Source organism: Suricata suricatta, chromosome 6 (genome assembly GCF_006229205.1).
Source record: "Suricata suricatta isolate VVHF042 chromosome 6, meerkat_22Aug2017_6uvM2_HiC, whole genome shotgun sequence".
NCBI classification, from domain to species: Eukaryota; Metazoa; Chordata; class Mammalia; order Carnivora; family Herpestidae; genus Suricata; species Suricata suricatta.
Window position 1 is genome coordinate 136527656 of NC_043705.1, and position 26743 is coordinate 136554398.

Here is a 26743-nt window from a genome sequence, read left to right on the forward strand (position 1 = left end):
CCGCGCCCCCGCTCGGCCCACCCGCCCCGCGCCTCCCGGCAGAGTCCCCTCGCGGCGGCAGATGTGTGTGGGGTCAGCCCACGGCGGGGACTATGGTGAAATTCCCGGCGCTCACGCACTACTGGCCCCTGATCCGGTTCCTGGTGCCCCTGGGCATCACCAACATAGCCATCGACTTCGGGGAGCAGGTAAGCCCCGGCCGCGCCCCCCGCCCGGCCCGGGCAGTTCCGCCCTGAACCCCGCGCCCCGCGCCCGGCTCACACTTCTTGGCCTTAGACACCCGGGCGCCTGGGGATAAGGACAGCGGGGAGTCACCTGCTCCGAGTCCCTTTTTTTATCCTAGAACATTTGGTTGGGCTTGCAGCTTGTCAAGGATGACTTTTCCAGCACTCCATTCCCCCTCCCCCCCAATTATTCAGCAGACTTTTCCAGCTCTCTCCGGAAAATGTGAAAAGACCAGAGGGTTTAGAGCTTCACCTATAGAAGGGATTTTAGTGCACAGCGGGAGTATTATGTAATTTGTTATTATGTAAACCTCAGGTCTGTAAGTAAAATGTAGTTGCACATAGCTCACGTGCTTGGTTTTTATTTATCCGGTGTTGGTGGTGGTGATGATGGCGATGATGGGGAGATTTTGCCTCACGATGTGTCCAAGTTGGTTTCCCAGGTACTTCTAATTTTTTTTGTTTTTTGCCCAGGTGTGGATGCCGGGTGCCCAAATGATGAGCCGACCGTTGGCCATCTCTAGAGTGGCGTTTGTTTATTTTTTATTTTGTTCTCTCTTGGACCACAAGGAAGGGAAGCACCTTTTTGTTGTTGCATTCTTGTCCTTGTTTCTTTTTCATGCTTTTCCCCATTTCTCTCCATGTGGCGTCATTGCAAATCTGGCGCTGCAGACTCTTCAGCAGAGGGGCACTGGTACTCTGCACTTGGCCTGTGGGGACCGTTTTTGCAGGGCCTCCAGTGGGCTGCAGCTGTATCGGAAGGCCTGGACTAGGGAGAGGGGCGGGGAGGGGGTCCACTCCTTGACAGGCAGGTGTGGGACCTGCAGGTTGGTGATAGGAGGAACTGCACTCCTGGTATGGTAGTACCTTATTTCTTTTCCTTTAAGTCAGAGACTTCAAAGGATGCTTGTATAGAACATGCGCCTATGTTAGTGCACTTTGAGTTTTCCAAAACCAGTTTTGCAGAAGGCGGTTTGTTTGACTCCTCTGTTAGATGAATATTGGCTTGGATTGGTCTCTCTGTACTCAGAACTTTTGATAGATTGCAACTCCAAGAGCGCGCTAATACTTAGCCCACATTGTAAGCTGCTTGTTCCTTCAGATTTGCTCGCCAATAGGTGTTTGCAACGTAGTATAGTCTCTAGAGACCTTTGTCTAGTGAGCCAGCGAATTTCCCTTGGTGAAATATTGTATTTTTTTCTATTGCCACTTTGCTCTGACAGTTGCTTCCCAGGGGCGCCCAAAGGCTTCTGTGCTGCTGCATCTCCTTCCTGCCCACCTTCTCTTCTTTCATAGTTAAGTGGTGACTTCAGGCATTTCCTATCCTCTGTGGAAAGGTTTTAGGACCTGAATTTACTAACTTCACATTTTAGATGAGTCAAGTGTTATATATTCACCTGAACCATTTATTAGTTTAAGGCTTATTTTCTTGGAGCCATTTCAGAGGTGGTCACAAAGCCTAGGCTGCTGACCAGCGCACCGATCACTTCTCCCTGAACTGGTGTGTGTGTGTGTGTGTGTGTGTGTGTGTGTGTGTGTGTGTGATCTGATCACTTCTCCCTGAACTGGTGTGTATGTGTGTGACCTGATCACTTCTCCCAAACTGGTGTGTGTGTGTGTGTGTGTGTGTGTGTGTGTGTGTGTGTGGTGGGGTGGGGAGGGGGGACTCTGGGATAACTGGTGGAGCTAAGAGTATTCTTTGTCATGATTAAATGACTTGAAACAGAACCCAGGGTTGCCTCACATTTGCCTTGATTTAATGCCAGGCTGATATAACTAAGGATTTGATTTCAGTGTAAGGGAAAGGATCTCCTGAGGTCACAAAGGGGAGGCTAGCCGTAAACAGTTATACAGATGGTTTCATGTTGTGGGTCTAATAATTCAAACGCCTCCTTCAGACACTGCTGACCTAATTGTCCTCGCTGACACACGCAAAGTACCGGAGCGTTGTCTTTTTGCAACAGAAGCTTTATCAACAAGTGCTGTTTGAGGTCCTTATCCCTTAGGTGCCAGTGCGATTATGAGTTTGCAGGCTGCCTGGTGGTAGAGATAGTTTGTCAGAGTTGGGGGTGAAGGGATGGGGGACAGAAATAGACAGGTTTGCCAAACCTTCTTTTACCATCTGGTATCGGATGATAATTGTTTTGCAAAACATGACAGGGTTAGAGGGATGGAACTTACTTGTTCTTAGTTGGAAACTGAAGGAAAAGAATTACAATAGGAGTTGAACAGTGGCCTGCCTGGTCACCTGTGGGTAAGAATAGAGGAGCATTTTACCCCAACTGCTTTGAAACAACATCAGCGAGGAGGAAAAATGAACCTATTTGCAAAAGGAGGCCTACTTCAGACTTCAGAAAATATGCAGCTCTTGCCTGGAGTTTTTCATCAGATTTTAGACAGATGGACACACGCAGATCTGCACCAATCTTCCTTAAGAGTGAGCAGGTGCATCACACATGCCCTTGATCGAACAATGCTTCATATTTCAATAACTGACTAATCCTAATTAAGAAATGTAACAAGGGAGTGCAAAGGTCAAAGGTCAAAGCAAAGGGTTATAGGCCGTGGAGATGATCAAGAAAATAAATTGGAAAATAAAACATCTCATTAGCTGTTAAGTCTCTGACTTGTCAAGAATGAAAGATAGTAAAATCACTTAAAATGTTTCCTAGATGAGGGTTTTGTGTGTGTGTGTGGTTATAAACATCTCAGTTTGTTGTTTCTGGAGAAAATATGGACAGAACTTTTCAAATGGGATTCCAGCTGTATACAAGATTACACTGAAATTTGAATAAACAACGCAGACATGACTGTATAAAGGAATTCTCTAGTCATAAATTATCTCAGAGCTGCTAGTGCGTGTGGGGGAGGGGCGAGGAAGCCGCCTGTAATGATTCATTCAGCACCTGCCTGAGCCTCCGTGAACCTTCTGTTGTGTATAGAGTTCCCTGTAATTTTATAGGTCAGTCAGGGAGGAAACCCAAATATTATAGCGTATTCTAACAAGCTGAGCATTAAAATTTTGGTGGTGGTGGTAGTACTTTGGGGGTGTGTGAGGGACGGTTGAATTCTACACTGGGGAACAAAGCTGGGTGGAAAAGATGGTCTGCTTTGTAGTATTAAACAGAAGCACCATAGGAAAGAATGAGAACAAATGCATTATGGCAGAAACTAAAACAATGTTTGTAGAACCTGGTAGGTGCATAGGACACTTTATAATAATTGCAGTAGATCTAGAATTATCATTTTATCTCTATTTTTACACACTGAAAATCCAAAGTGTTAATTGCTTCCATTCACAGACCTCTCAGTATGTGCTCAGAGCATCTCAGCACATGTTGTCACTGAGGAAGGACTAAGAGGCTTAGACGTGTTATGTCACTTGTCCAAGATCACACAGGTTAAGACCGGACAGAGCCAGGATGCAAGCCCACACCTGCTTGGCACTTAGCCATTCTGCTCTCTGCCCTCTCCAGTCAGGCTTATCCACTGAGATCCACCCAGGAGGTCCTAGAAATTTAGGAATGACGTCTGGCTTTTCTGATTCCCAACCTGGGCTTAAACTTAGTCTTAGCTGTGAGATTTTGGATTTTATGATGTAAGACAATCATAAAGTTCCATGATTCAAGAGGTTCACGGAAGAACCAAGTTGTACAGATAATCCATGTTGATAAATCAGCAGTGTATCTTTCTTTGTCTTTTTGTTAAAAGGGAAGAAAAAGATAAGCGACTGATACTTCACAGTAAAATTAGTTAGAAATTAATCTTTATCACTGGAGGGGCGCCTGGGTGGCTCAGTCGGTTAAGCATCCGGCTTCGGCTCAGGTCAGATCTCACGGTTCGTGGGTTCGAGCCCCGCGTTGGGCTTTGTGCTGGCAGCTAGCTCAGAGCCTGGAGCCTGTTTTCGATTCTGTATCTCCCTCTCTCTCTCTGACCCTCCCCTGCTCACACTCTCAAAAATAAATAAAAAGCATTTAAAAAAAAATCTTTATCACTGGAATGCTACATATTGCTGAAATAGATTGTGAACAATGTTTTTCTTTAAAGTATGTGCAGATGCCCGTATTGTCACTATGTTCAAAGGACATTTATTTCTGCTTAGAACTAAACTTGATACAAAGTCTCTGAATTCCTTAAAAGCAAGTTCACCAAATTATTTGGATAAATCAGTGAACTTTGTTACAGGGTACTTAACGACACTTAGAGTGTTAAGTACAACTTCGTTATGAAGACTTTGAAGGACATAAGAAGGTTGAAATTATTCCCGATTCAGAAGGAATGTGTTCTGGGGCACCTGGGTGGCTCTGTGGGTTGAGTATCCGACTCTTGATTTTGACTCAGGTCACGCTCCCAGGGTGTTGGGATCCAGCCTCGTGTTGGGCTCTGCCCTGAGCATGGAGCCTGCTTAGGATTCTCTCTCCCCCCCCCCCTCTCTGCCCCTCCCCTGTGCTCATGTTCTTGCTCTCTAAAATAATAATAACAAAAACAACAACAACAATAATAAAAGAAGAAATGTGTTCTTCCAAATGTCAGGTAATTCCCCTTTTCACACCAAAGTGGTAACTGTGGGTATTTCCAGTTGCCCTGAATGATTGAGTCACTGAATCTGGTTGGGTCCAGCATGATAGTTCAAAGACGCAAAGCTTTTATCTGTGAATGAAGAGTTTTGTATACGGAATGTTACAATTAGTAGTGTCGGATGGGTAACGGGTATGTTAAGAGCCCTTCCTAACTTAGAAAACCTAGCATTAGGCTTTTGCAGTATAGGGATCGCAAATTACTAATGTCACAAAATGGAAAAAAAAAGGGGACCCTGGGAAAAATAGTTGAATAAATGTCCTCTCTATCTACTAAGTAGAGAAATACATATACCCCCCACCCTCCCCGACCAGGAGGCACAGGAAGGATGAAGGGTGAGTGTCTGACACTGGCCACTGTTGGGAAGGGACTGTCCATCTGAGGTGCCTAAGTGATGCAAGAGACTCCCCAGGCAGCTTGCCGTAAGTAATAATGAAACTGACCTTGGTGTGTTTCACTGTGCAAAGCACCTAAAGACGGAAATGGCAATCTCAGGCCAGACTTCCAAGTAACCAAGGGGGGGGGTGTCTTTTTTTCCCTCCAACCTATTCTGTATTAATGGAATACATTTCAAAATGACATGAATTGTTTTCTAATTATACAAATAGTGTATGCTAGCTGTTTAACATTTGGATACATTTTAAAATGGAGGAAAAGGTAAAAATACCCCTGATTCCGCTCTGAAGAATAAAAGATCATTCCACATTTTGGATATCTCCTGCCAATTTTCTCCCCCATAACTGAGATATATATGTTTCACAGAACACAGAGGCATTTTTCCCATAATCACTTACAAGTATTTAAGTATGGTTTTAAAGTTTCATTAATTTATTTTTGAGAGAGAGCCGTGAGCACAAGCTGGGGAGGGGAAAAGGGAGAGAGAGAGAGAGAGAGAGAGAGAGAGAGAGAGAGAGAGAGACTCTCAAGCAGGCCCAGTGCATTGAGCCAACGCAAGGCTCAACCTCATGAAGTTGGACACCTGAACAACTGAGTCACCCAGCGCCTCAAGTATGATTTTAATAGTAGCCTCGTATTTGGTTATACAAACATGCTCCCATTCCCTTTGCTCTATGTTCTGTTGTTTATTTTTGTTGTTGTTGTTCCTTTAGTATTTATCAAATACCTACATTTTTTGCAATGGTATTATTTATTTTTTACTACTTTTTATTATTGAGGAATAGTTGACTGCTACATTAGTTGCGGATGCACACCACAGTGATTCGACAATTCTGTACCCTACGCGGGGCTCACCGCGTTAAGGGGGCCACCCTTTGTTACCGTACAAGGTTGTTACAATGTTACTGACTGTAGTCGCTGTGCTGTGCTCTCCATCTCCATGACTTATTTATTTTATAACTGGAAGTCTGTACCTCAAAATCTCCTTCGCCTCTTTCTTCCCTGATTTGTTTAAATGCTTAGGGTGTTTGTTTCCTGCAACAGAAAGTTTCAGAGAGCATCTTTGTATAATAAGTAGATAATGTGTTTTTTTCTGACTGCCTTGGGCTTTATGCCTGGCATCAGTTAGTGCTTATTTCTGTTCCTCATTCATACATAGAAAATGAGGTCACTCTTTTCTGGCAGTCCGTTCTTAGTCAAGGACACCGTGACCTCCTTAGTCCAGTTGGTACTCAGTTCTCCGTGGTGTTTGCCAGTTCTCTTTAGATGTACATCTACACTTAAAGTACCTCTCTTTCAATGCACTTAGGTAGGTCGATGATCTCTAGAGCCATGGAGGTATAATTCTGCGGCGGGTTTCTTCACTTATTTATTTATTGAGTGGTTTGATGACTAACCTAACCACTACGTTGTCAGAATACTCCTTCCCAAGCATATCCTTCGGAAGATAAACACTTCCTATATCAAGACAGTATCTAAATCTCTTTCTAGGAATGCGTCAAATGGTTTTGAAAGCAGTGAGTCCTAAGAAATATCGTTTAGGGCCCCATCTCACCTTTCAGATGTGAAAAGCCGAGTGTATGCCACTGGTCAGTAATCTGGTTTCCACGTCTCTTCATTCTCCCTCGTCTGACTTGGGACAGGTTATGGTAGGACGGGAAGATGAGACACCCTAGGTGGAAAATCCTTCTTTTCTAATGGCCTCTGTGAGCTGGAATAAATAAACCTTGTGAAATTCACACCAGAGCGACTTGGGTGATGCCTACATTTTTTTTTTTTAAATGATGCCTATATTTTGAGAAGTCAGTCTGGCATTTTCCAATGCCTGCAATTCGGTGTAATAAAAGTACAGAAAACCGTGTTTTATGCACTATTATCTGGATATGAGCTCCTCATCTGAGTGCGTGTTTTTTTTTTTTTTTTTTGGGTAACTAAGCTTATCCTTCAAAAATGCAGATCATTGGTTTTCTTTTTCTTTTTTAAGAATGAGAATTATTGTTACTGGAAATAGATATTGCACATTTGTCTGCCATGTTAAATAAATATAGCATATATGCAAAACATAACATAACACTTAATGGTGTCTTTTAAATATCCGTTGTGCTAGGCAGTTGGGGAGATATGCTGACAGGTGGTATTCAAAGTACTTAAAGAGTTTGACACTGAGAAAGACGATAAAAATAATAAAATCATACTTAATAAAAATACCCTAATACATGATGAATACTTTTTAATTTCTTGCTTCAGATCTGCCTGGGGCCTCAGAAACTAAAACTTGTTAGAATTCTGTGAAAAATGAAGACTAAATCCTTTCGGAGGCCTCCTTTGGGCAAAAGCATATACCCCTTATGTCACTTGTTTCCCTGCCCTGCACTGATTTTGTTTCTGTTCTAGAGAGATTCTAGAGTCAATGTCAAGCATGTGACCTTTGCACAAGGAAAGCACTGCTGTCTTTGACATGGCCCTGCCCTCAAGATCCTGCTTGAGAAAACATACTTAAAACACTTTTACAATCAGAGGGGCACGGAACACAATGCGTAAATTGCACCGTGCAGTTTCTGATGACACACAGTGAGGTGCTCAGTAATCTTTTTTTTTTATGTTTTCTTTTAATTCTTTTTATTTTTGAGAGAGAGAGAGACAGCGTGAGCAGGGGAGGGTCAGAGAGAGAGGGAGACACAGAATCTGAAGACAGGCTCCAGGCTCTGCACTGTCAGCACAGAGCCTGACATGGGACTCGAACCCATGAACCGTGAGATCATGACCTGAGCCAAAGCCAGATGCTCAACTGACTGAGCCACCCAGGCGCCCCACCCAGTAATTGTAATAGAGCGGGAAGGCTGTGACAGCCCTGCAGAGATGGCTCTCATCTGGCTGTGGTCGCCCCTGCCTCCTCCTCTCCAATTCCCTCGTCGTAGTCAGAGGAGGAAGATGCACCCCGTCTGCAGAGGTGAAAACAGAGTCACAGTGTAGGCAAGTCAGCAGACTTCACAGCAAGCCGTACAAATTCAGGGGTCGCTTTTGTTGGTTTTGTATCATTTCCGTGGTCTGGGGACCATTCACCCGCTGTTCTTACCAGACTCCACCGACCGTGCTGGGGACCAATGAGCGTAAAATGACAGAGAAGATGTTCTGTCGCACAGGCGCATGCGTCACACCTTTCTGCTGCTTCTCTGTGATCGGTCCATCCCACCAAAACTGTTTTCAAAGCCCGTCCTGGGAAGGGAGATAACGTGGTTATTTTTCAGGACAAAGTGGGTAACTTCTCCCCTAGATAAGGAGTTACCAGAATCAACCTGGACATCTGGTTCAGGAAATGCCCAGGACAGACGGACCGGCTTTGTTTCGAGTTGTGGGAGTGCATTTTCGCCCGTTAGCTCACTGCTCCTTGCTGGGTTTTGCACTTTTTATATTTTGATGTCTCTAGACGGGCAGGCCTCTCAGAGTCTGACACCTTCAGCATGTTAGCCTTTCTGGAAAGATGGGTTTGGTGGTATGAACGTCAGCCATCTTCCTAACGTGAGTACACATCACTGTCCCCAACCTCTGGGTGGGGGAAGGGCCATGTGGCCCCCTGTCCTGGAGTGTAAGGAGGTGAGCGGCGCCACACACACCTCCAAGCCCACAGTCCCGTGCCTCATTCGTCCCTGCCTGGACAGAGACCACGGCTGGTAGGGTGGCCTCCGACTCGAGGCTGGGAGGAAATTAAGAACAAAACTGGGAACCCTTGAATAGGCAGTTGCAGAGGTGACAGCAAGGAGATGCTGTGGCCCCTTGGACGTTGAGTTGGAACGACATGGCCGAAAAGCATATCAGCCAGCGGGTTAATGAGACTTTTTCTGGGAAGCCAGATGAGCCAAGGGAGGAGGCGGAGGCTGTGGCTGTGACTTCCTAGGCTGGGAGACGTTAAGGTGGCGTGTTTTGTGAGAGACCCGAAGCGGTCCCGTTTGGGTCAGGAAGCCCTGAGGGCCGGCAGTCTTGTGCTCCGAGAGTCGGCCACTCCAGGTCATGGTCTTAACTAAGTGACGGGGAGTCCAGGCCAATAGGCTTTGCAAAATCCCTGCGCGATTTCTGACAAATATAACATTAAGTCCAAGGAAGCATCTGAGTCTCTGTCAGGCTCTCATTTGCCATCTGGCCCAGGTGCGCCTGTTCTGTTTCCGAAGCTGCTTTTAAGACCCTAAGAAGTTTGGGCGCCCTTGAATCCGGAGATCGGCTGGCCGCCGGGCCGTGCATTTTAATAGAGGGGACTAGTAGTGTGGAGAATCTAGAACAGCAGATTACAAAAGAAAAAATTGTCTGACATCTGAGTGCTTCAAATGGTTTGGCAGGAAATTCGCTGTGGCTGGGACACCGAGGCCCCCCACCGCGCACGGCCCGAAGTTGACATTTTATAAAGACAGACTTCGTGGAGGGAGAGTAACAAATGACCGTGCTTAATAGGAAAGAGGTAACTGTCACCTCTTCGGGATTCGAGCCGAGCCCAGCCAAGAAGCAACCAGAAAGGCGCCTCCCAGCCAGCCCGATCTGAAGGGAGGGAGTCAGAGTGTCTCTTCTCGGGGCCCAGGGGTCGACCGCGAATGTGGTTCCCTGTCTCACTCTTGGAGACCTTGTTTGTCTTCAGAACAGGCTCTGGCATGATCCCTTCCCTTTTCAGACACGGCACCTGTCACCCAGAGCCTGACGGGTACTCAAGATGTCAAGTCCTTCCTACTCCCACACAAAGGCACGTACCTTTCGGCATTACACCACCTGGGCTGCACACTGATCGGGCTGTTTAGCAGATTTGGGCGGGTTCGCCGGCACGCGTGGTTAGCCCAGGCTGTGTGTACCGGACTAAGCTAGACAATCTGGTGTTTTGGCGGCGAGGGGGAGTGGGCTTGGACTCGCCTGCGGGGACAGCGGACACCCACCGGAGGCCTGGGCTGCAGAACTGCTGAATGAACCGCCTTTGTTTTTCTAGGATTCTTATTTACTCTCTTTTCTTTTAGGCTTAATGTGTTTTCTTTCAGAGAGGGTGCTGGCAGGCCTGGTTTTCATTTCTTTTTAAAAATGGATGTACATGGGGCACCTGGGTGGCTCAGTCGTTGAGCATCTGGCTTCGGCTCAGGTCATGATCTTGTGGTTCGTGGGTTCCAGCCCCGCATCGGGCTCTGTGCTGACAGCTCAGAGCTTGGAGCCTGTCTTTAGATTCTGCGTCTCCGTCTCTCTGACCCTCCCCTGCTCATGCTGTCTCTCTCTCTCTCAAAAATAAATAAAACATTAAAAAAAATTTTTAAATGAAGGTATGAATTTACATACGGTGAAATGTACAGGTCTTCTGTGTACTGGCCCCTGGGTTTTGACAGACGACAAATGCATAGCTGTGTGACCCACACCGAAGTCCAAATCCAGATCATTTCCATCAGGCGGAAGGCTCCCCGGTGCTGGCCCCCCAGAGGTAACCACGATTCCGGTGGCTAGATATGGCCTGATGGTGTAGATTTTAGTGGACTCTAGCTAGGTAGAGAGTTTGGCTTTCTGTGTAACCTAACCTTGTTCCTTGTACTATCTGGTGTTTTCAGTTCTAATCCTTCACTTATATGAACAACTGATCATTTTTGATGTTCAGACATGATAAAAATTAAAGTCTGATTTAAAAACTAATACCATGTGGGGCGCCTGGTGGCTCAGTCAGTTAAGCGTCCGACGTCATTCAGGTTATGATCTCGCTGTCTCTGAGTTCGAGCCCCGCATCGGCTCTGTGTACAGAGCCTGCTTTGGATTCTGTGTGTCCCTCTCCCTCTGCCCCTCCCCCGCTTGTGTTCTGTCTCTCTTGCTCTCAAAAACAAATAAAACTTTAAAAAAAAAACTTAAAAGACACTAACACCATAGAACAGAAATGTGGGGTATACCTACCACGAATTATTCCTCAGCCCTCCAGAGGAATGGAATGGTGATGGACACTACCACGGGGGTGAACCTTGAAGACATGACCCTAATGCAAGAAGCCAGACACAGAAGGACAACTGTGGTGTGATTCCACTTACATGATGAGAGGCAGGGAGTAGTCAGACCCCTAGACAGGGAGGGGAACAGTCACTGGCGGGGCATAGGGGGAGAGGGCAGGGGGACTTCCGGTTCAGCGGGCGCAGCTTCCGTTTGGAATGACCGTGCTCTGGAGATGGATGGTGGCAGTGGCTGCACACTCCTGTGAATGCACTTCATGCCTCTGCACATGTGTGAAAGTGGTCAACGTGATCAATTTTATGTTAGGTATATTTTATGAAAAAAGGTTTTAAGTAACATCATAAGCTCCTGGGAACGCCTATGGCTTTTGAGGAGGATCTCTCTTTTCAAAACCCAACATCTATTCATTTTATTCTAATTATAGATATTCAGTTTCATTGTAAAGGGGAGAAGAATAAATAAAAGTATCAAGAATGAGAACCATGTGCAAATCTAATCACCTAGAGATAACAGCTGTGTCCTATTTTACCACCATGTTTTTCTCGCCTTTTTTTTTTTTTTGCATGTACTTTACTTTTCTAAATGCTTATTTATTGATTTTGAGAGGGGGGAGGGGAAGGCGCAGAGAGAAAGGGAGAGAGAATTCCAAGCAGGCTGTGTGCTCATAGCGGAGGTCGATCCTATGACCATGGGGCTCAATCTGGGGCTCAGTCTCACAAGCCATGAGATCATGGCCTGAGCCAGGATCAAGTCAGATGCTTAACTGACTGAGCCATTCAAGCGCCCTTGCATGTAATTTAAAACAGAATTGTAACCTCTTTCCACTTTATACGTAGGCAGTTTCCCTTGACTTTAAGTATTCATCTAGCATGTGATGATTAATGGCTTCCTAGCATTCTCTCCCATAGATATGCCATAATTTATTTATGCCCTTGTGGTTAGATGTTCAAGTTGGTTCTGTTTCACTCTATTTTGAATGATGCTTGGGAACATTTCTGCACAGAAATCTTTGCCCACATCTGATGATTTCCTTGGATTAATACTAGAAATCCTCGCGTACGTGTGCCCCTCTTCAAGGCTTCTGCTGCATGGTGCCACACTTCTGCAGAAAGTTCCAGTCTACCCCGCAGGTGCCGCGTGGGGGTGTGCTGTGGGCACTCTTCGCCTTGATGCTGTTTCACAGTCCAGTGACTTCCGCCACCAGGAACATTCCTGCAAGTTCTCTCAAAGCTACATGGTGCTCAGCTCCTTCAAATGATTTCCTTTATTAAAAGCATTTTTTTTAATGCTCAAAGATCAGTGTTACAGAATGTAACGCTTTTAGACCCTTTCAGGGCTTCCATTCTTTTCAGTAGGCACGTTTTGGACCGAATCCCTACTCTGCATGGGGTTAGGCATGAGCACAGGAAAGAAAAGGACTGTGTTGGCTTCACTTGCATATGTCCGTAAAATACCTGTCCCTAAAGCTTTCGAGGCAGAGAAAAGTGCTTTTTGATGAGTTCAATGATGCTCAAGAAGTGTGCTTCCTGAAACTTCCCAGGTGAATACCCGGGAGAGGAGAAAAAGGTTACTGACCTTCCTGGAGGCGGGGTCGTGCCCTAGACACCGGGCAGGCACTGTGTGGGGGTCACCTTCCCACTTCAGAGATGAGCGCATTGTCCTTCAGCCTCAGCGGAGCGGCGGGGCTCCTGGGACTGACAGCTCGTGCTCTGAGTCCCCTAGGAGAGTATTTGTGCTGACCGTGTGCTAGTGAAATGCAGAGCCAGTGATACTTAGGGAACTGGAAGAGACAGCGTTCTCTCTTTTCTGCCACCCTGACCATGACTTCTTCTATTTAACCTGGTCTCCTGCTGTTTCACTTCCACTCTGGCGAGCAGAGAGAGTGGAACTGGTTCTCACTCATGCCGCGGTGCACTGAGCTCCTGTGGCTTCTCGGTTCTTCCCCGCTCCTTCTGCCCAGCAGTGTCTGGCAGCCGGCCACGCTGAGCACAGCAAGGCTGAGGGGGAAAACACCCTCTCCTGACAGCACCCTGGGATTTGCCCTCCATCGCTGCACCCACTGGCTCTGTGACCTTGAGCAAAGAACTTGACCTCTGTGGGCATCAGCTTTCCCAGTTGCACGAGTGTGAGGTAGTATTGCTAAGACTTGGAGTCTGCTATGCTGCAGCTACCCCTGTGTATTCTTACACAGGCTTGCCTGTCTGACTTCTTCCCTGCTCTGCATTGGTCCAGTGACTTGCAGTAAGCGGATTTTGGAAACAGGAGCCAGCCAGGTAGGGGCAGACAGAAACACGCTGAAGGATGATACTGGAAACACTTGGATTTTACAGCAGGTGTACCAGCAATGCTGCTTTTCTTTTTTTTCTTCTTCTTCTTCTTCTTTTTTTCACTTTGGGGAGAAGAATTTTAAGGCTCAGTTTTCTCCATACGTGGGTCTTTTTTTTTTAAGTTGAATTACTGGGATTTCGCTAACATGTGCTTTTTGAAATGATAGACTACCTTTACTTTTAATTACAGTCTGCTGTCTGTCACGCAGTTGGAGGAGGATAGTTTCATATACCTCTGACCCCTTCTCTAATTCAGACATATAAATAGTACCGGGTCATTCTTAATTGTGTTGATAACGATGACATTGACCCACCAAGGCATTTGCTAAGCTCAAGTGTGGTGGGTGCTTGATGAACTGAAGGCTGCAAGCTGCTTCTCCAGGTACTGACTGTGCTGCTTCTGAGCATCTGTACTGTTAAATAGTGGGGACATACGGGACATACGGCAAGAGTGTTCTCGTGAATGTGTTCATGCAACAGAGGTTCTTGAACACCTACTATGTCCCAGGCACAGTGCTAATCAGTAAGGACAGAATAAGAAAGAGGATGGATGCAGTCCTTGGCTGGACAGCGGTTATCCCATAGGATATGGGTTCCGGACGGGCAGGCACTTCCTACAGACCTACAGAATGTGCTTTCCCCTGGGATGAGCCCCCTGGGATTGTGTAAGAGGACCCTTTGGCTTTAAAGGTCAGGGAAGCTCTCTGTTCCCCTGAGAGGCCCAAGGAGAATAGTATGTCCCTGTTCCAAAAAGCAGGGGTTTTCCAGGGGTGGAGTGACCGATGCTGAATATGATTTGAGCAGGGAACGAGGAGGGGGCTGGGGCGGGGTGGCAGGGCCAGCGGAACCCAGACCCCAGACCGGCAAGGCCCCAGTTCCTCCGGGTAAAGAACGCAGTGGGAATCTTTGAAGGGTTCCCAGTGGGGTGTGGGGTGCTTGGATTTGCATATTGGAAAGATAATGTTGGTTTCAGCATGGCTAATGAATTAGAGGGAGGTGAGAGTGGTGGGCGGGCCGTGGCAAGGAAACCAGCGGAGAGGAGAGGTGGCCTAGAATAGGGCTGGGGCGGGGAGGGAGAACTGAAAGGAAACACCTTCTAGAATCCATTGGGCTTGGCCACATGGCCACAGGGTGCGGGAGGGCGGGGCCATGCCACAGAACTTTACAAGAGCAGGTTCCAAGGGAAGAAAACAAGTTCCATTTCGTTCATGCTCATTTGTTCATAAATTTAGTGCAGTGTTGAAACTGCTGTCCGAGAGAACACGTAAAGTATGCAAAATGGTGGCAGCCACATGAGTGCTCGGTGTCTGTGGGCTGTCTTTTGTCCATCTGTGTGTCCGGCTCTCTCTCCCCCTTTCCCTCCCTCCTTTCTTCCCTCCCTTCTCTGTCCCTTCCCTGGACAAGTTGGTTACATTCTTCTTCTTAAATGCACTTTACCTTCTTGCGTTTTTACATAAATGCAAATGCTATGAATATTCATTTTTCGTTCAACACGTAAAAGTGCTTTATTATAATGCAGCCTGTTCCCAGCCATTTGCCTTAATGAAATAGTGATGTGGAAAATTCAAAAACATCTCTGAATATTTGGCAGCAGAACACCTGAGGACTTTGGGGGAAGCAAATTTATCTGCCTCATCGTGGTGCTGTGGCAGGATAGGATTACCCTTGCACCAGGTGCCTGGCGACAGCGGAGAGATGCCATCTGGAATTAAATTGGATGAGGCCCCCGGTTTGCTCTTTCTGTATATTAAACGTTAGCTGGGTACACAGTAGAGAGTGGACTGACCTGGGGGAGGGGGCCCATAATGGCTTTATGTTTGTTTATGTGTTTTTTAGCATTGTCTGCAGCTTCCTGTGTGGTCATAATTCATAAAATGCACTTAGAATACATTTTGCTATAGAAATATTATAAATTGTGGCTAGCTTTTCAGGCCACTCCACCGAAGCTATTTATTTAACCCCTAATGTTCTTAAAACAGTATAAATCTGCAACGACGAGTAGTAGAAAACCATGCTGTTAGAATAGTGGGAATTGGGAAAAGCAGTAATATTGAAAACTATCATTTGTCTTAATTAACTTTAAGAACAGTTGGTTTGATAGAGTGTAAGAAAGGTGATGGCTGGGAGGCAGGGAGGTCAGTACCACCGTCCGTAGAGGTTGGGTTAACTTATTTTTTTTTATTTATTTTTTTACTAAATCATCTTTTATTTTTACTTTTTCTTTTATAGTTTATTGTCAAGTTGGTTTGCATATAACACCCAGTACTCATCCCAATAAGTGCCCTCCTCCATGCCCAACACCCCCTTCCCCCCCTCCCCCATCAGCCCTCAGTTTGTTCTCAGTATTCAAGAGTCTTTCATGGTTTGCCTCCCTCCTCCTCCTCAACTATTTTTTTTCCCTTCCACTCCCTCATGGTCCTCTATTAAGTTTCTCTTGTTCCACTTATGAGTGAAAACATATGGTATCTGTCCTTCTCTGCCTGACTTATTTCGCTTAGCATGACACCCTCGAGTTCCATCCATGTTGCTACAAATGGCCAGACTGTATTCTTTCTCATGGCCATGTAGTACTCCATTGTGTATATATAACCACATCTCCTTGATCCACTCATCAGGTGATGGACATTTAGGCTCTTTCCATGTTTTGGCTGTTGTTGACAGTGCTGCTATGAACATTGGGGTACATGTGCTCCTATGCATCAGCACTTCTGTATCCCTTGGGTAAATCCCTAGTAGTGCTATTGCTGGGTCATAAGGGAGTTCTACTGATAGGTTTTTGAGGAAACTCCACACTGTTTTCCAGAGTGGCTGCACGAGTTTACATTCGCACCAACAGTGTAGGAGGGTGCCTGTTTCCCACATCCTCACCAGACACTTCTCCAAAGAGGACATCCAGATGGCCAACAGGCACATGAAACGATGCTCAGTGTCACTCATCATCAGGGAAATACAAATCAAAACCACACTCAGATACCATCTCACACCGGTCAGACTGACTAAAATGAACAAATCAGGAGACTGTAGAGGTTAGGTTAACTTAAAATTAAAGCATAGGATGGGGCACCTGGATGGTTCAGTCAGTTAACTGTCTCACTTTGACTCAGGTCATGATCTTGCAGTTTGAGCCCCACATCAGGCTCGCTGCTGTCAGCACAAAGCCCGCTTCAGATTTTCTGTCTCCCTTGCTCTCTGCCTGTCCCCTGCTTGCGCATGCGCGCTCTCTCGCGCTCTCTCTCTCTCTCTCTCTCTCTCTCTCTCTGTGTCTCTCTCTCAAAATAAATAAGTAAACTTAAAAAAAAAATCAAAGCATGGGAAATATGGTCAGTAATATTGTATTAACTGTGGTGGCAGATGGTCACTAGCCTTGTGGTCATCAGTTTGCAGTGTATACAAATGTCAAATCACTGTGTTTCACGTGAAACTAATAAAATATTATACATCAGTTATACATCGATAAGTAAATAAGAAAATAAAGCATCTTCTGGGTGGACATGACTCATGAGCTGTGATTGCAGTAACTTGCTGTGTGTTCTGGTGGCTACAACTTAGAAACACTTGCCTGTACCTATGGGTTTAGGCTTACTTGTGCCTCCATTCCATCGATGTCTTCTTGAAAAGTAATGCCAGAGCAGCATCTACTAAGAGACCCAGAAGCCCCTAGAAAGCTCAGAGTGTAGATGAGAATTTGGGGAAGTGAAAAGATTTTCTGTAACTGGACCAGATCCATACTGTAAAATGAATTCTCTAATTATATATTATATCTAAGCACCTTTTTCTTTTTGAGAACTGGCTATGTTGTCTCCAACAGAAGACAAATCAGAGGCCTTAGACTCCGTGGAAAACCAAATACTGAACCCATTTTGTTTTCTTCTTAGTTCAGCAGAAGTAGAAACTCTTATTTCAGGATGCGGCAAGACGAACATTGCGCGTACGCTTGCCTGCTGCCCCCTGCACATTTGTAGAGCACTTACCTCACTGTTTATAAAGTTGATGATTGTATGTGATGGCTGATCTACAACCTAGGGGCACGTAGGCTCACCCTGCCCAGAAGGAGGCTATCGGTTCTCAGTGGACATCTGTAGAGGCCGTGCCTGGCCATGAGAGCCCAGTGGACCCGGCCGCCCTCATTCCCCCTCTCAGAGGTGAGCTCCACCTTCCTTCCAAGTCCTGGGTCCTCTCCGGCACCAGGGAGCATGGAGTCCAGCCTTAGAGCAGAGTGGTGGCAAAGGTCAGAGCTGCTGAGAGCATGTGGTTCGTGTGCACGGCAGTCAGGGGCCCGCCTTCCCTGCTGGGGGTTTCTGGTCCTCAGCCTCCTCCCCATCCCCATCTCAAGGTCCTGGTGAAGATGGGTCCTCCCTTTCAGCACTGAGCTGGAGCACAAGCTTACCAGTAGGGCCAGTGTCCTCCCTCAATCCCCCTCCATCCCCCCGGGATTCTGGCCTGCTTCCTCAGTCCCCCTGGGATTCTGTTCTTCCCTGAACATTCACAGCATGTGGCTCTGCTTTCCCTAAGGGACCCCCCACCCCCGTCTTCCACCCCAGCCTCCCGGCCTCTGTGCTGCCGAGTATTACTTTCCTAAAACCTAATCATCATGTAAGAAAAACACAAAACCCTCACTGTGAACCTTGTGGGCTTCAGTTGGCTGCACCTTCTGGCAAACATTGCCATTTCCTTTGCTTTTCAGCACCTTTTCATAAGTCAGGTGTCTTCTTTTTAAAGATTCTTTTTCCTTTCCAAGCGCTTACTAATTTCAGATTAGGTCGTCTGCATTGCCGCCATCCTGAGTCCCTTACCGGAAGAAGCAGAGGGGTCGCGCTCATTCTGCCCTTCCTGGAGGCCCCAGGGCTCCTGCACTCCCCACCGAGGGGCCGAGTGGGTCTCCCCACCTTACCTGCGGTCCCTGTCCAGCCTCCCTTTCCCCTGGCACTCTGCACAGGGAGCCTGCTTGGGGGAAGTAACTGGGTGAAGGGAACTAGCGATTGCCTGAAACTGACAGTCACGAGCACACACATCAGCTCAAGGTCAGCGCATCCGTCCCACATCTTGTATCAGCCCAGGTGCATCCGTCCCTCTAAGTTGGAGGGACAGCAGACTGGGCTCACCCCGTTTCTCCCTAAGCACGCTGCCTCGCACGCAGCCCAGCTCAGCTCGGGGCCTCCCTTCCCACCCAGAGGGGAAAGCCGCCCTCTCAAGGGTTGACTCTGGCACCATGTCAGGGAGGGAATTACTAGTGGTGTGGACTTGACTCTCGGATCCGCCCACTGGTCCTAACGTGGATCCTAGTGAGACCGACTACCTTGAGAAATGATTATTCTGGTATTTTCTGGTGAAGGAAAACATGCAAAAATATGTTTTCACCTGAGAGAGAGTCAGGGTGACTTGAGTACTACAAGGTGCGGCCTGGTGAGGAGGTCTAATTCCCGGCAGGTGGGGAAGGATGCCAGGAGCCCCCCCCCCCCCCGACTCCTCCTGAAGGTCCTCACCTTCAGCCCTGGAGGGTCCCAGACCAGGCTTCCTCTAGGGGGTACCCAGTCAAATGATGCTTAAAGTAGTGTCTGCAGGAGGGCAGTCTGGTGTGATTGGCGAGTGTGCATCGACCCCCGGGACAGAGGAGTCACCCGCACAGCTGTGGTCTGGGTAGACTGAGCGCTCAGCCTTGCTCTGCGGAGCGCCCCTCACCAGATCAGCCATTGCCCCCAGTAGAGAGGCTCATGCACTGCGGACTCCTCACCGTCAGAATGGGCTGCGGTCAGCGGCGCCTGTGGGGCTCAGTCCGCTAAGCGTCTGACTCTTGATCTGGGCCCAGGTCATGATGTCACAGTCCTGAGATTGAGCCCTGCATTGGGCTCTGTGCTGAGAGCGTGGAGCCTGCTTGGGATTTTCTCTCTTTCGCTCTCTCTCAGTACCTACCCTGCTCTCTCTTTCTCAAAAATAAACTAAAAAAAAACCAAAAAACAAAAAAAAAAACCCAAATGGACTGCAATCAAGCCAAAAAGGTTTTAGTGTGCCATATTATATGTCACAGCAGTAACAGTATTATATTACGTGTCCTAGCATGGGACCTAAGCAGAAGGTAGCCCTGAAGTAAAATTAATCTAATAGCTAACAATATTGCTAGTAAGCCCTCCATCGACTATGTAGCCTGATAACCTGTTATTTCTGTGCAAATGATTTTCTTCACTTTAATAAATAGTTTTATGAACTAACTCTATACCCTTACATTATAAGAGGGGAAAGTCCTTTGCTTTAAGGATCCTGAATGTGTCACATCACTTACCATGACACAGAATGAAAGACGATGGTAAAAAATAGGATTGGAATGCCTCCCTTCGCCCCCAGCAAAATCCAAATGAGAAGATGGAAAAGAAAACGCACTTGGGACATACCTGCCGTACCAAGTTTACAAAGAAGGAATCCAATCTCTAGTTTATGTCTGTTCCTTAGCAACCGAGGTTGACAGGTAGGTCCCAGGCGGGAAGCATGGAAATCTGAGCGGTAGGTTTTTAACACACAGCGCTGTGTTGTAAACTAAAACCCTGCCCTTCCCCCCCAACCCCCCCCAGAGCTGTGACGTCTACTTCTGTGCAGCGGGTTCCCCTCCGAGCTGATTAAATCATTGATTACATAACCGTGGCAACATTTTAATAGTTTTGTGTTGTTTGAGGTTTCCCTTAGCATCGTATAAAACATTTATAGGTTGTTTGAAATCAGCCAGGTTTTTTCCTTTTTTTTAACAGGACAGCGTTCCGGTTTTAAAAGAAAGGGGGGAAAAATTCTTAATAAACTAAAGCACGGATTTGTCATAAAGCTAGGACGGGGGCTTTGGAAGTAAAGCCCGCCACCAGACTGGATGAGAGGACCGCATAATTAGTCTTGCGGGGACTGGAGGCTTCCACACTCCGCCTGTCATGTGGTCTCCCAAAATGTAGCAAGGGCCTTCTGATGCATGTGCTAATTGTTTTTTTTTTTCCAGGGGTGGACAGCTCCTAGGCATAAAAGCATTTTTCTTCTTTTCTGTTATCTCCTCTATAAGGTACTTTTGCTTATTGGCTTGCTTTTTGAGTTTTTGGTAGAGGGAGGGATGGGTTATGGGGGAAAGTCAAGGGAGAGAAATTGCTATTTTTCTTTCCAACAGCTCGTTAAAATCATTTATTACCTCCCTCTCCTCATAATATCATTTTCTTCCCAGTCTTTACTACTACTTCATCACAGAGAGGTGCAACAATAATCCTTGAAGTTTTTCTTCTTGGAACAGAGTGTGAAATGTAGAAAATGACATTAAAAATCTGTCCTGAATTTCTGACGGTGGGGGGGGTCTCGTAAAGAGTGGCAGTCCTTGGAAGGCAGAGGGCCCTCCCCTATTGAGCAGGAGAAACTCAAGATTGTCAGAAGGACTGGGTCCGTGTATTTTGGCCCCAAATACATAGACGCTTCTACGGCCGGTCCACCTGATCTGCCCCCCACAGCCAGTGTGGCTCAGACACAGAAGGTCGACCTGGTGCAGAGGTGCATCCCAGCAGGACAGAGGGAGCCCTTTATGTACCATCCTTGATTACAGCTTTTCTGTCCTCCCGGCAGCGCCGTGAACTTGTTCTCTTGCTGAAGCACGCAGGGCTCGCCGGATTACAGGGTGCTCGCCTTTCCTCCCCGGCGAGGGCGTCCTCCAGCCCAGCGGGCACCCCGCGGCAGCAAAGGCAATATTATTTCAGAATCAGCAACCTGCCCTTTCCCCACCGCCCAAGGATCTTTGTTTTCTTTCCTGGCCACGTACGCGTCCACTTGGAGGTGCCTACTTCTTCCTCCGTTTCCCTCCCCGTGTGGATGAAAGCGGGAAGATAATGACTTGGCTCTTGTCGCTGAGGTTTCCTGACTCCCTCTGCCCCTGAGAACTGTGCGCCAGGTTTGATGCGGGGCCTTCGTTTTACAAGATGTGGTTTGAAAAGCACGCTTGTCTTTCTTGGGGCTAAAGGACCTCTTCTAAATTAAAATCTGACTGCCGCTTTTGAGCTGGTCGCCAAGACGTCTGGCGAAGGCGCTGAGAGAGCACTCGTAGCTGAGACACCCAAGGCCGGAAGGCAGGTCGGGGAGACTTGGCAAATGTACCATAATCGTGTGTTTTAGGAAACACGCAGGGCTGTGTGCTTGTCGTACAGGGAAGAACAGACCGGAGACAGACACAAGACAGCAGGGTCGTCCCCAGACTGACTGCCAACCTTGGCAATATTACAAAATGAAAAAAAGTCTTTTATACCCAAATTCAGGGTGACTGAGGCACGAGGCAGAGGGGGACTTCCCGCAGCCCAGCTAATAAAGTCACTCTGCTCTGCAGCCTAGAGACTTGATCCATCTTAGGAGGGATGTGAATGTGAACTTGGCAGGATGGTGAGGAGATGCCAGAACACTCTATTCTTCCCCTCGTGGGTTCACAGGACTAAGGGAAAAGGATCGCATCCATTAAGACAAGGTCACATTCAGGCGTCTGAAGATCACGGTTCTGGGTACTTACCGAGGATGTGAACTGTGTGTCCGCTGTGTCTGAAAGGTGCTGTCTGGGTTGCCATGTGGGGAAGTCGGGACTGCATTCACTACTTCCCTTCACTTAGTCCTCCTGGAGTGATGGCCTGTCTCCTCCCCTCCCCAAAGCCAAGACCAGGAGCCAGGGCACATGGGGGATGGGATGGAGGGCTCTTGGGGCCAGGCAGGAGGGGAAGAACCCGCCCTACTCCTGAGTTCCCTCCTGCCTGCCTCTTCCTTGGGCTTCAGTCTTCCGACCCCTGTGTGTTCTGGCTCCGTGGCCGCCTCTGGTTCTCGCGGATGGGCTCGGTTCCCGTGTTTGGTCGACCCCTGATCATCGCTGGGAGGGGCCCTCACGCACTGAGGTCTAGCATGTTGCAGACAGATGAGAGCCCCAAGGACTCGTCGGGCAGGGAGCTGAATGGCCCGGGGGGATGGAGTGTCTGCTACTGAGGTGGAGACAGTTACCAGATGCAGGGAGTGAAGTGTGCGAATGTTCTAATCACTCCGTGTTCTGGCCACAGTGTAGACGCCCGCTCACCCCGAAGCCCTCAGCCAGACTTGGCTGTGCCACAGTGGCACGGCAGCATGGACAAGGTGCTGAATACAGGAGATGACTGGGTAGAACAGGTGTGCTGTCCAGGGATCTCTGCGTGTTCCGCCTTGCACGTCCAGAACCTTCGGCTCTAGGTGTTACTGCTGAGAGAGGAAAGGGAAGGAGAACACCATCCAGTGGTCATATGACTGCTCAGTCATGGCTCGTGAGCACTGAGTGAATGGAGGGGACCCTTCAGTGGTGACCATCAGCCTGGACAGGAGGACACCTGCACTCCCACCCCTCCCACGTCCCGTGCGTTCCAAGTCCAGCCCAGGAAACTTAGCTGAGTGTTTTCTCAGGGTGCTGCAGACTAATGGCTTCGATACCCTGCAGGCCTGGACGATCAGTTCCTATGTGACCTATACGCCAAACAGTAATATGTTGCGAACCCAGCATGGACTGCCCCCACCCCAACCCCCACCCCTGCCCACACTAGTCTGCTTGCCATGTTGCTTGGTCAGAGCTGATATCTGTCCTTGGCCTTCAGACCTGCCAGTGAGCTGAGCTTTGGATGTGGTTCACTGGCGGCTGAAACACCGCAGCAGCCCTCAGGACTGGAGGGCGAGGGAATGATGGGCACGACCGGCCTCGGACGGCTCCAGGTGAGGTCGGTATTACACAACGGACCCCGAAGAACTGCTAGCCAGCCCTGCCTTAAACAGAGCAGGCTGAAGTGAAATTTTACGTTTCCTCATGACAAATAGCTTCCTATGTATCAATACCTAGGAGTTCATCCAATTTTAACAAAAGCATCAATGTAGTTAGCCTTTTACTCTCTCCCAAGGGTAGAAGCTGCTGCACGTTCATTATTCCTTCGTAAGGCACTAGCCCATCACGGTTTTCTTAGAGCTTCAGAACTGGCCCCGAATACTGGAATTCTAGGATTTGGGGCAAGCTAGATTGTTATGCACTCACCCAGGCTTCAACGTGGACAAACCCAGAGGTCATTTATGCGAAGTGGAATTGGCCATTCGCAAAAGGACGAATAATATACGGTTCCAGTCAGGGGGTCCCTAGAGCTGTCAGATCCATAGAGATGGAAAGAATGATGGTGGCCAGGGGCTGAGGGGAGGGGAGAATTAGGAGCTGGTGTTGAATGGGGACAGGGTTTCGGTTCTGCGCAGTGAAAAAGTCCTGGAGGTGGACAGTGCTGATGGTTGTACACGTAATGCCGCTGAATTTCACGCTTCAAAAATTGTTAAAATGGTCAATTTAATATTATGGATTGTTTACCCCAGTTAAAAAGAAGTAAATTTTAAAAGAGAAATATCACATATCTTGGGACTCCTGGGTGGCTCCGTCCGTTAAGCATCTGACTTCAACTCAGGTCATGATCTCATGGTTCATGGATTCGAGCCCCGCATCGGGCTCTGTGCTGACAGCTAGCTCAGAGCCTGGAGCCTGCTTCAGATTCTGGGTCTCCCTCTCTCTCTGCCCCCCTCCCACTTGCAGTCTGCTTCTCTCTCTCTCCAAAATAAATAAACATTAAAAAAAAATTTTTTAAAGAAATATCACATATCTTATGCTTTAATTATTTCCCCTTGGATCCCTTGTTTGTCCCGGCAGAGGAAGCATGCTATTTCTTTTTTTTTTTTTTAACAAAATGTCTGTATGTTGGCTTTTCATCCCTCTAAACATTTTGTTTGCCCCATTCTATCTAATATAAAAACTGGTAGCGACAACTAATATCCTCAAACGTATTAGTCATCTACATTTCCCCGTAGAACTTTTAGGAAAGTTCCCAGCACATGCTACAGGGTAAAGAAAAAAAAAATCATGATTAAGTTGTTAGCCTGTCAAGTTATATAAAACCAAACGGCATACTAATTTGGACCTGCTGTGAGGTCTTTTTCTGAGGCTTCTCCCCATGGGAACCGATCCTGTCTTTTCCATTGTAGTAGAGGCCCTTGGGTCACCTTTTAGGGTACATCTTGGTTGGCTGTCTTTTTTTTTAGGATATTATTTTTAAGTAATTTCTACCCCCAATGTGGGGCTCGAACTCACCGCCTCGAAATCTAGAGTTATCTGCTCTACCAGCTAAGCCAGTCAAGAGCCCTGCCTTTGCCGTCTTTCGGTGACAGAACACCTTTTCCTTGGGGACAGACTCTAAGGAAGCTGCCTGGGTGTTGTTAGAAAGCCAGCAGGGACTCCTTTAACCTGACAAATCAGAATTCTGATAAATCAGCATTTAACAGCTTCTCATATGTGCTCTTGCTTATTCTCAGAAGGTTTATGTGACGTTCCTGGAGGGCCTTGGCTGAATATCTCGGACAAGGCCAGCCTGGACGTTATTATATTAGATCACAAAAAAGGCCAGATGCTGGTCATTTTCTCTGGTTCATCCTGCCAGTGGTTCCATGGTACTTGGAAGTCAAGGTGGGAATTCCTCTCCTGGACGGCAGGTATTTCTATTTCACATTCCTTCCAGGGTCAGCATAAATATGGGGTTCCACAGACATGCACCACGTGCATGGCGTCCCCTGTTTAAGGTGCAAGATTAGAATGTTAAGCATGGCATGCTGCAGTGAGTTCCGTTGGGGCTTTCATTCTGTTGTCCAAGCTCTTGTCGTTTCTTCTAGGAAAATGAAAATCTAGAGCTCGGCATTTTCTAGTCTGCATCGGAATCAAGCCAGCCTTGAAAACAGAACCAAACAAAGGCTCTTTTTTTATGCTGAAGATTTTTTTTTTTAAAGGACTCTTTCTGGGGTTTGTTCTTAACTGATAAAACTCTTAGGAATTCAGGCTACAGAATACGCTGGTATTCTGTGCTTCAAGAGGACCAAGTCAGACAGCAAGCCCCCGCTGAGTGTGCACGCGCATGCGCGTGTGCGTCCAAGTTACGAAGTTTTAACTATGTTGGCATTCTTTTCACCTGCCTTCACTCCTTTTCTGTTAAGGATTAGAATGAAATAGCATAAAATCTTTGCTTTTCCAGAATTGAAAAGTAAGTCGGTACGTTTCCGAGTTCAGCACTTAGGTTGAAATCAAAGTCGGGACGTGGAAAATGTGCCGCGGTTGCTATGGCAACCCACTGATCCATCTCACACTTTACTTTCAAGACCTTTCCCCTCTGCTAAACTAACAGGGCACTAGGCTCAGTTTGCTCAGAAAAGCGAAGTGAAGATATATTTGGATAGCTAAGGCAAAATCACTTGAAGGATCTTTGGTCAGATGTTTATGGTCACTTTTTCATTTGGGTTATTGTTCGAAGAGATTCTCGATCTCTTTACAAACACCCAAGCCCCCCAGCGGTCAGGCCTTTTGCGGTCTTTGTCTTGATGTGGTTAGCAGTTCTGTTCTGTGGCCAACCTCTGGGTACCTCAGGGGCCGAGAAGGGCATGGCTGGCTTCCTGCCCGGGCACACCTGCAGTGTGTATGCACTGGCAGAAAAATTCACACCCTGGAGTGTTTTGTTGTGTTCATTAAGTGAAACATTGGAAAAAATAAACTGTTTCTAAACTGTCCTTTATCAGATAGTGTGCAAAAAGCCATCTGCCAAATAACCTAATCCCACTGGAGGGAAGCAGACGGCCCGGTCCCTCAGGGACCAGTTGTTTGGTGCTGGAGGCTTTCCCTCTGTCTCCTCTCCAGTCGCCTCCAGCAGGGGTGGGACCTCCAGCTGCAGGCCCGCCCCCACCCCAGGCTTGCAGAGGGGAAGGACCCCCTCCACCCCACTGTCCTGTCCAGAGTAGGATGCGATTGCCCTGAGCATGATTCCCTCATTCCAGCAGGAGACCAAGAGGGCGACTGGATAAGCAGAAAGACAAACAGGAAAAGTAATTCACAGCCAGCAGGATCATCTGCCAGAATCCCTCAAGCCAAAACTTCGTAGTAACTGTAGGGGTGTTTCTGGATCTCCCGAAGGCTTGAAATTAAATGATGGTACGCGGTGCAGGATGCCTGCTAGGGCAGAGTGTAGACCCATGCTGCTCTACTCACCGGCACCCCAAGCTGTGGGAAGGATCAAGAACTTGATTGTAAAATTGGTTTTCAAAGTCAACAGTGCTGGATTTGAGAAGCATTTCAAAGAGTGCTCTACTGAGCTGGCCGCGGGCACTGACGGTCAGGCTTTCCTGGGGTTTCTTTTGACAGTGGCACAGACTCGCCCGAGTTATTCTACCGATTCGCCAGAGACACACATTCATCTCTTTGAACGT

The 26743-nt window shown here is 47.4% G+C and overlaps 1 protein-coding gene across 1 annotated transcript in view; it reads left to right on the plus strand.

Annotated features, from left to right (window-relative positions):
- Positions 1–6: 6 nt before the first annotated feature.
- The window catches only part of ANKH (ANKH inorganic pyrophosphate transport regulator), a 128400-nt gene continuing 101663 nt past the window's right edge, over positions 7–26743 (plus strand). Inside the window, exon 1 of the mRNA XM_029941068.1 lies at positions 7–188. Coding sequence (XP_029796928.1) covers positions 93–188 — 96 coding nt within the window. The 5' untranslated portion in view covers positions 7–92. The remainder of the gene's footprint in view (positions 189–26743) is intronic.